Source organism: Beta vulgaris, chromosome 2 (assembly GCF_026745355.1).
Source record: "Beta vulgaris subsp. vulgaris cultivar EL10 chromosome 2, EL10.2, whole genome shotgun sequence".
NCBI lineage: Eukaryota > Viridiplantae > Streptophyta > Magnoliopsida > Caryophyllales > Amaranthaceae > Beta > Beta vulgaris.
The window spans coordinates 9,367,966-9,378,404 of record NC_079203.1 but is presented as its reverse complement, the minus strand read 5'-3'; the positions used below and the strand labels follow the sequence as shown (position 1 = coordinate 9,378,404).

At 42.8% G+C, this 10,439-nt stretch overlaps 1 protein-coding gene across 1 annotated transcript; it reads right to left on the bottom strand.

Moving 5' to 3' along the window:
- On the bottom strand, positions 1–897 carry LOC130590560 (uncharacterized). The gene is made up of 5 exons (XM_057393072.1): positions 845–897; positions 575–754; positions 377–487; positions 225–291; positions 1–137 (listed from the first exon to the last, which is right to left on the bottom strand). The coding sequence occupies exons 1-5, from the start codon at positions 862–864 to the stop codon at positions 24–26; spliced, it is 492 nt and encodes a 163-aa protein (XP_057249055.1). The 5' UTR covers positions 865–897; the 3' UTR covers positions 1–23.
- Positions 898–10,439: the final 9,542 nt, after the last annotated feature.

Sequence of the window (10,439 nt, the reverse complement as noted above, 5' to 3'; positions counted from 1 at the left end):
TACAACAAACAACAATTGGAAACCTAAAAGTTACATACCTTTCGAAGATCAACAACATCTTTGCAATAGTTGACGATATCGAGCATGAACCTCATGACGTAATACCCACACGCAAGTCCACCTTCTTGTACCGGACACTAAAATTCACCAAAGATGCAATAAATGACATGTTATATGTGTATTATGTGTTTGTATAAAAGGATGCAAAAAATATTACATGTTACCTCGACTAAATACCAAACAGGAGCTTTTCCTTGTCGAAGTCCAGATGAAGTAATCTTCTTCATCACACTACATCAATACACATTATTATAAGATTAGATGTACATTTAATATTTAATAAGCTAAGTGTGCATATATAGTTTCATTAGGCTACCTATTTAACAATGATTTGACTAGTAAGGACCGTATTGTTCCTTTACGCAAAGAATCAAAGTGGTAGACTTCGTTACTTGACACACATATTGCAATGAGTGTCCAATGGTTCCTACAACAATAAAAATAATGTTATTGTTATCGTAGAACAACTAATAGGTCAATTTAATTAATTAAAAAGTCAGTTTAAGAAGCATACGATTCAATGTAAGGAAGAAGAACGATCTTATATCCAAGACGAGAACATGCGTTCAAAGAATCCTTGAGATATACTTTCACCTCTTTTTCGTTTTGTACGCAACTGTCATCTCGTACAAAGCTTGGACATAACCAACCAAAGATTGGCTGACTAGATCGCCTCACATCATTGTATAATAGCCTGAGAATTCATATTGATAAAAATAAAACTTACTTATTATGGAAGTTATTATTAGTTGGATTGAATACTACTTAATTAATAAAGTATTACCTCATGAATGTTTGTATCATGGAAACATTCAACTCTTCCCCAAGTAAGAATTCTTTAATATCATCCTTAAAATGAAGGTCGATGTTTCCTCATCAATGTAGTGGAATTGGTGGTGCGACAACTTAATCTCAATCATTGCTCATCGGCTGCATCCTAATGCACTCATGTAGCCAGAAGCACGGTTTAGTAAGGCGTTGCACCACCTCCATATCCGTAATGAGTGGATACTTTGCTGAAGAATTCGTTCCCACTTGGGCACGTCGGCCTCCCTGAGGTGAAGCTACCTTCTTTCCCTTCCTGTCGGCCTTCCCCGAACCCTAGTAATTAGTTAAATTAAAAGATATTACTGACAATCATATATAGGAACTATAAAAGAAAACTATGTATATAACTTATGTTAGAGATTGTACCTGATATGCTAACCGCACCAATGCACGCGGCCATAGAATATAACTGCCAATGGAATCAGACAATAACTGTAGACCAACTGCTGCATTCGGCAGCGGAAGAGGAAATGCTTCGAAACCGGCACAATGTCTTCAACGCTGACCACATAGTGAATATCAGCTACTGGCTGGTTGTGCAATAGTGGCCGGTCCCTAGGGGGCTGTACAGATCCATAAGCCACGATAATGAATCTACCATGACCATCTCCTTGATTACATAGCTCACATGGTGTCTCTTCCTTTAAAAAAAAACTCTATTCAAGGTTAGTCTATGAAACAACATATTTAAGAACAATAGTGTTGTGATATTAAACAATTACCGTTAACTCCGGTTGTGGACGAGGCTGCGTAGGAACAGGCTGCGTAGGAACAGGCTGCATAGGAACATTGCCCTGCGTGAAAGCACCAAAAGTCGGTAAGCCCATCTGCGCCAAAATGGCGTTGAAATTCTGAGTCATCTCCGCTCTGAGCTCCTCCCGAAGTTCGGCTTTCATAGCCTCCACATCTATGGAAGGTGATGAATTGACACTGGAGGTAGTGGATCTGGACGTAGAGGTGTATTGATCACCATACACCTTTCTCACCCCGAGGCGGACACCTCCTACGCCCCTCACACGTCCATACTGGTCCCGTCCTAGAGTCTCGTGTAAGGCATCAACTTGTCCTCTAGGAGTGAACTCACCAGCTGCCTCCTTTTCCTTCAAGCCAATCTGCATAAATGATAAGAGAGAAATACTCGTGAGCGCAGAAGTTATATTATTATGTAAACCTTATCAATAACTTATAATATGTACTTACAATGGCATTAGCTATCTGTTTTGTTCCGGGATCAGGTATGATCTCTGTCCCTTTGCATCAACCCCATGCATGGAACACCACCAATCGAGCACTCTATCTGGTTGCCGCTGTGCAACTGTCGTCGTAGAGCTAGTGCCCGATTGCGTCGTGGTCGACGCAATCGTGGGGTAATGGTCATACATCCACGATTCTCTCGCCTGACCATACGAATGAGCACCCAGATGGTGGTAGTGCTTCCTAGATTTTGCATTCGCGCTATTTTCTCACGAATTGCCTGAAACACACAAATATAAACAAAGGTTAGATATGGTGTTATATAATATTGGATCTGAAGTATTAAATCTTAGCTAGTAAAAAATTCTTACAACAACTTCTGGGGTAGTTGTTTTTTGTGCAACAAATGCATGCCACTGCTCAGCTGTGATATGCCTCCATATCTGATATGGAAGCTTGGAGGGATCCTCGAATGATGTGTCATGTGAAGCCTCAGAAGAAGGTGTTGCTTCCCCGTCGTAGATTTTCTTCTTCTTTGTTCCCCCGACTTTTCTCCGCTTCGTGATCCACCCCGACACTAGCTTGGCCTTGAAGTCTCGGAACCTTTGGGCAACTGCGGATAGAAACAATTCTTCTTCGCTTCATCGTTTGGAATATGGAATTGATTCTACAAAGAACGCATTTCACAAATTAGTCAATATTACATAGTATATTTAACCAAAGTGTTAAAATTCTAAATAATTATACGCGAATCTTACCATAGTATCTTCCCAAATCATCTTCTTCAAAGACTCGGGGACCTCTTTCCATGAGTGGAGAATGGAGAGCTTATGCATGCAAATCCCAATTTGCATGGCATACTTTTGACGCCATTTTCCACAAGGTTGCCCCAATGATCGTACTCCAAAGTCATTAGGGTGGGTTTCCCTAGTGACTTTGTAGGTCCCCTTCCTTTCCTCTTTTTCGTCTGCAAGTTCTTACTTGCAATTGACTTTTCTTCACGGCGAGCCATAACCATTTGCCGTTGTTCCTTTTTGTGATCGAAACACTCATCCTCGGTAGTGTGTTCCGCACTCGTATCCGTATGCACATCCTCCATGTCCCTGAAATGGTAAAAAAACATACGAATTAATTAAAAAAAAATTGCAAATTAAAAATGTAACTAGTAGTGGGGTAAGTGGGCGGTGGGGGGGGGGGGAAGGGGGCTGCAGGGGGGGAAGGGGGGGCAGGGGGGTGGGGGGTGCAGGGGGGAGAGGGGGGGGGAAGGGGGGGAGGGGGGGGAGGGGGAGAGGGGGGGCGCAGGGGGAAGGGGGCAGGGGGTGTAGGGGGGTCTGCGGGGGGAAAGGGGGGCAGGGGGTGGGGGGCAGCAGGGGGAAGGGGGGGCAGGGGGGTGTGGGGGGTCTGCAGGGGGGAAGAGGGGGCAGGGGGTGGGGGGGTCTGCAGGGGGGGAAGGGGGGCAGGGGGGGTGGGGGGTCTGCAGAGGGGGGAAAGGGGGCAGGGGGGGGGGCACAGGGGGGGGGGGGCAGGGGGTGTGGGGGCTGCAGGGGGAAGGGGGGCGGGGGGTGTGGGGGTCTGCAGGGGCAAGGGGGGGGGCAGGGGGGTGGTGGGGGGTCTGCAGGGGGGAAGGGGGGGCAGGGGGGTGGGGGGGGGTCTGCAGGGGGGAAAGGGGGGCTGGGGGGTGTGGGGGGCAGGGGGGGGGGGGGCAGGGGGTGTGGGGGGGTCTGCAGGGGGAAAGGGGGCAGGGGGTGGGGGGGTCTGCAGGGGGAAGAGGGGTGCAGCAGGTGGGGGAGGGGGGTGCAGCAGGGTGGGGGAAGGGGGGGCAGCATGGTGGGGAGGAGGGTGGGCAAGGGGGGGGGGGTGGGCATGGGGGGGGTGGGGGCGGCATGGGTAGCGAAAAGGCCAAAATAGGCCGAAATAGGCCGGAAATGGCCTTTTCGTTCCCGAAATGCAACCAACAAGAAATTAAAGCCTAAAAATCTACATACTAGTTACATTATACACATATAATCATGTTCAAAAAGAATTTGAGGTGAAATCACTTCATAAGTACATTTTGGGAGCGAAAAGACCAAAATAGGCCAAAATAGGCCGGAAATGGCCTTTTCGTTCCCGAAATGCAACGAACAAGAAATTAAAGCTTAAAAATCTACATACTAGTTACATTATACATCATATAATCATGTTCAAAAAGAATTTGAGGTTAAATCACTTCATAAGTACATTTTGGGAGCGAAAAAGGCCAAAATAGGCCGGAAATGGCCTTTTCGTTCCCAAAATGCAACCAACAAGAAATTAAAGCCTAAAACTCTACATACTAGTTACATTATACATCATATAATCATGTTCAAAAAGAATTTGAGGTTAAATCACTTCATAAGTACATTTTGGGAGCGAAAAGGCCAAAATAGGCCGAAATAGGCCGGAAATGGCCTTTTCGTTCCCAAAATGCAACCAACAAGAAATTAAAGCCTAAAAATCTACATACTAGTTTCATTATACATCATATAATCATGTTTAAAAAGAATTTGAGGTTAAATCACTTCATAAGTACATTTTGGGAGCGAAAAGGCCAAAATAGGCCAAAATAGGCCGGAAATGGCCTTTTCGTTCCCAAAATGCAACCAACAAGAAATTAAAGCCTAAAAATCTACATACTAGTTACATTATACATCATATAATCATGTTCAAAAAGAATTTGAGGTTAAATCACTTCATAAGTACATTTTGGGAGCGAAAAGGCCAAAATAGGCCAAAATAGGCCGGAAATGGCCTTTTCGTTCCCAAAATGCAACCAACAAGAAATTAAAGATTAAAAATCTACATACTAGTTACATTATACATCATATAATCATGTTCAAAAAGAATTTGAGGTTAAATCACTTCATAAGTACATTTTGGAGCGAAAAGGCCAAAATAGGCCAAAATAGGCCGGAAATGGCCTTTTCGTTCCCAAAATGCAACCAACAAGAAATTAAAGCCTAAAAATCTACATACTAGTTACATTATACATCATATAATCATGTTCAAAAAGAATTTGAGGTTAAATCACTTCATAAGTACATTTTGGGAGCGAAAAGGCCAAAATAGGCCAAAATAGGCCGGAAATGGCCTTTTCGTTCCCAAAATGCAACCAACAAGAAATTAAAGCTTAAAAATCTACATACTAGTTACATTATACATCATATAATCATGTTCAAAAAGAATTTGAGGTTAAATCACTTCATAAGTACATTTTGGGAGCGAAAAGGCCAAAATAGGCCAAAATAGGCCGGAAATGGCCTTTTCGTTCCCAAAATGCAACCAACAAGAAATTAAAGCCTAAAAATCTACATACTAGTTACATTATACATCATATAATCATGTTCAAAAAGAATTTGAGGTTAAATCACTTCATAAGTACATTTTGGGAGCGAAAAGGCCAAAATAGGCCAAAATAGGCCGGAAATGGCCTTTTCGTTCCCAAAATGCAACCAACAAGAAATTGAAGCCTAAAAATTGGAGAAATTACACACACCTGAGTTTATGTCTCATGATTCATTGAGCTTCCGCCTTTTCTTAGGATCCTCAAGTACATGTATCCCTTCCGTGTGATCTACACGCATATAATTCTCCGACATATTTACATCATCTTCCACACGAATTTCAGGATAGGTAAAGGGGGGAGGTCCTCAAATGCATCATATTCTTCCTCATTATCAACATCACCAATACCGAGGATACTCCTTTTACCAGGTACAACAATTGACCACTTATGATCAGCAGGATCAGTTACAAAAAATACTTGCTTCACTTGTGATGCAATTACAAATGGCTCCTCAGTTTCACGTAAACGACTAAGGTCAACAAGGGTGAAACCGCAAGGATCATCGTTTCTTACACAACGGCGATTATTGTCAACCCACGTGCAACACAAGAGGCAAATATTAAATGTATAGTAGTCCAGCTCCCAGATTTCTTGTATTCGCCCATAGTAGTTGCTTTCAGCATGTACAGGCGACTTATCTTTCGAGCTTGCATATTGTGTAGACGACGCCACAAGTGAAACACCACTATTTTGTTGCGATCTTGACTTGAGATCTTGACGTTCAGTCCAAAAAGTATACCCATTAATATCATAACCCTCATAAGAGCGTACAGCTTCACGAGGACCAAATGCTAACCACTTGACTGTTTCAGAAACACTTTCATCCAAATCATTGAGTACTCGTTTATGAAACCAATCAATGAAAGTCTTGTTATGCATTTGCGTCAATGCCCTCACTCCTTTTCCAGGATTGCTAACACGTAATTCCTCCATATGTTCACTTAAATAAGGATGGACATCTGGTACGTGATGCAATACAAATAAGTGAGCTTGTTTACGCTTTTCTACGGAAGGTGTGATCAATTTTGAACCAATTGTACCCTTGCCCTCAAGTCTGCCTCGTGTCGGGATGTCGAAGTCCAACAGGATCAACACTAGCAAAATACTCAGCCACAAAATTACTGATCTCTTCACCCACAATCCTTGAATTATACTACCTTCTGGTTGTGCAGGATTACGAACTTTATCTTTCAAAGTTCCCATATATCTCTCAAAAGGATAGCACCACCTCAAAAACACTGGACTACACAGCTTAATTTCTCGAACTAGATGGACAATGAGATGGACCATAATGTCAAAGAATGCAGGGGGGAAATACATCTCAAATTTGCATAGAGTTTCAACTACTCTAGTCTGCAAGGAATCGAGGGTCGACGGGTCTAGGACTTTGCTGCAGATTGAATGAAAAAATGAACACAGTTCTGTAATGGTGTGCCTCACATGCTTTGGAAGTATCCCACGAATTGCAATCGGTAAGAATACTTGCATCATGACATGACAATCGTGCGATTTCATACTCGATAACTTCAACTCACCATTTAAGGTAACAAAGCGCTTCATATTCGATGAGTAGCCAGTAGGGACCTTAATGCCATACAATGACTCGCAAAAAATCCGTTTCTCTGCACGCGACATCGTGTAGCAAGCTGGTGGCAAATAATTCCTCTCAGAATCCTCCACCTTTTTACTTTTCTGTGTTTCATCATCATCAACCCTTTCCTCCCCTCTTTTCTTCTTTCTTCCGTCCCTTTTCTGAGCCCACAACTCTGGTCGAATCCCCTCTTGTTCCAAGTAAAGTCGTGACGCCTTAACATCTTTTGTCTTACCCGAAATATTCATAAGTGTCGCGATAATAGCTTCACAAACATTCTTCTCTATGTGCATGACATCCAAACAATGTCTGACCTTTAGATCTTTCCAATATGGGAGTTTCCAAAAAATGGACTGTTTTTTCCATAATCCTGTAGGTCTATCCAAACATTCTTCGTGTGCGCATATACACATGTTTGCAGCCCTTAAGGTGTGTAGATTTCATGTCATCTAAACAAATCGGGCAAGGTTGTTTTCCTTTAGTCTTATACCCAGATAAGTTCCCATAAGCTGGATAATCGTTCATAGTACAAAAAAGCATGGCACGCAAAGTGAACATCTCATTAGCATACGCATCAAATACTAACACTCCTTCGTTCCACATCTTCTGTAAATCTTCAACAAGCGGCTGAAGGTATACATCTATGTCATTTCCAGGTTGTTTGGGCCCCGATATAAGAAGCGACAACATCATGTACTTACGTTTCATGCACAACCAAGGAGGCAAGTTATAAACCACTAAAACTACTGGCCATGTGCTATGCTGCGAGCTGAGATTGCCAAAAGGGTTCATGCCATCCGTACATAATCCAAGCCTCAGATTCCTATCCTCATTACCAAATGACTTATGCACCCTGTCGATAGTTTTCCACTCAGGCGAATCAGCCGGATGCTTGAGCAGACCGTCTTTCTTCCTACGATCTGCATGCCACCTCAAATTCTTCGCATCTCCTTTCATTGAGAACATGCGCTTAAATCTAGGTATTATGGGTAGATACCACAACACCTTGGCTGGTGGTCCTTCACTACCTCCAGCTCCTTCACGCTTGTACCTCGACGATCCACAACGTGGACACTCATGTAAATGCTCATACTCATTACGATCGAGCACACAATCGTTAGGACAAGCATGTATCCGCTCGTACTCTAAACCCAAAGGACACATCAACTTCTTCGCATAATAGTACGACTTTGGCAGTTCATTTCCTTCAGGGAGCATCTCAGCTAAAACTTCCAACAACGATGTGAAACTAGAGTCCGTCCAACCAGCGTTCGACTTAATGTTGAACAGTGTTACCACTGCAGAAAGTTTGGTGTACTTTGTACAACCTGGATACAACGGCTTTTCAGCAGCCTTAGACATAGACTCAAAAATACGAGGTCGTCTACACGACTGATCTTCAACCTCGTGTATCATCTCGTCTACCCGATCCCTATCATCATCTCCAAATTCATCATCCAAATTCTCATCCCCTAACTCATCATCATCCTTCTTTTTTCTTCTTCACATACATCATTCTTTAATCCAGAGCTTCCCATATACCTCCCCTGCTCACCATGCCAAATCCATACATGGTATTGAGGCCTAAACCCACGGCGAAATACATGCTCCCTAACCACATGTATACTACTAACCTTGCTCACATTTCTACAATCCAAACAAGGACAATAAAAGTCGACTGCTCCAGAGGATGTTTGATATTCTAATGCACTTCTACAGAATTCCGAGTGCATTCACAAACTCAATCGATTCACGACTACCATACATCCAAGTACGATCCATCTCATTCAAGAAGACCACCTCTAATAATTAAACACAACATTCATTATAATGCATCAATCATTATTAAAGTACACATACACTCACATATTCAAATCACACACGTATACAACAAGCTAAGATAGTCACATGTTCAATTGTATGCATGCAGTCAAAGGTCCTTATCACTCCAACCTAACCCATCCTTGGACGTCTAATCTCACTAGTGAATATATGCCAACTTTCCAATTCTAAGGAAAATCCGGCAGCATTTCCCTACAGTTCTCCAAGTACACAATGTAGATAATTGCTTATCTACATATGTACCCAGAGAACAATGTAGCGAAACGATAAGCCAAGATTTTCCTCAGAATTGAAAAGAAGACACACATTCACCACCTAAGTGAGATCAAACGTCCAAGAACAGTCCCAAACCGGGGACTATTCAAGACTTACCCCTAATGAGTAAGTCTTGAACGGGTATCTAGGCATATATGATGATGATTCAAACAACTACTTATATATTTTCATATATATAGCTAAATCACATTGCGTTTTCATACAATCTCATATCAACAAATAATATATACATTATAAAAAATACATATACATTCAATAAATTATCAACTTTGTCTACATGTTAAAGTAGTTACCTCTTAACACCAACGACGAGCAATGAAGAGAAAAGAGATACTTGGAACTTTACTTGCCTTCCTTAGCCTCTTCTTCCTACAATTGACAAAACCCACATTGCACATTAACCATTTAATTCAATTAACAAAAACAAAAGTAACTTAAAAACAAAATTAATCCATACCTAATTAACCACTCAAATGGTGGAGAAGAGAAGAAAATAAAAGAGAAGAGAAGAGGGTGGTGCGCAAAGGGGTGGTGCGCAAGGGGTGGTACGCAAAGGGGGTGGTGGTGCGCGAAATGTGGAGCGCGAAGGGGGTGGTGGTGCGCGAAGGGGGTGGTGTTGCGCGAAATGTGGTGCGCGAAGTGGGTGGTGGTGCGCGAAAGGGGTGGTGGTGCGTGAAATGTTGTGCGCGAAGGGGTGGTGGTGCTCGAATTAGGGCAGCAAAGTGGTGGTGGTGGTGGTGGTGCAACACTCGAAGAAGTGAAGAGAGAGAATGAAAGTGGGAATATCGCACTTGGTAGTAAGAAGTGAAGAGAGAGAATGAAAGTGGGAAAATGAAAGTGAAGGCGCGCATGCAAAGTGAAAATCGAAAAAAAAAAATTGATAGTAGGGCTGCGCTAGTTTCAAAAAGGCGCAGCCCTTCCTAGAGAAGGGCTGCGCGTTTCAAAAACGCGCAGCCCTTCCAGTACAGAAGGGCTGCGCGTTTTAAAAACGCGCAGCCCTTCTGTAATTAGGGCTGCGCTTTTTATAAAAAGCGCAGCCCTTCATAAAAAAGGGCTGCGCTTTTTTTAAAAAGCGCAGCCCTTCATTTGTAGGGATGCGCTTTTTGAAAATGCGCAGCCCTACTTGCGCAGCCCTTCTGCTTTTTTCCTCTAGTGCAAAGACAGATATAGAGGCTCGAGATTCAAAAGGATGGTGATTATGGCTGCCATTGCTGCTACTGTGTACATGTTCTGGAAGAATCGCAACTCAGCTTATTGTGATCAAGTGATTATGACAGTTGATAG

Excerpts from the sequence above, each read along its gene's own strand:
- LOC130590560 (XM_057393072.1), bottom strand. The coding sequence starts at position 864 with ATGATACAAACATTCATGAG. Across the intron at positions 292-376 it reads GTCAAATCATTGTTAAATAG|TGTGATGAAGAAGATTACTT; the intron begins GTAGCCTAATGA and ends GTATTGATGTAG. Across the intron at positions 138-224 it reads CTGTTTGGTATTTAGTCGAG|TGTCCGGTACAAGAAGGTGG; the intron begins GTAACATGTAAT and ends GGTGAATTTTAG.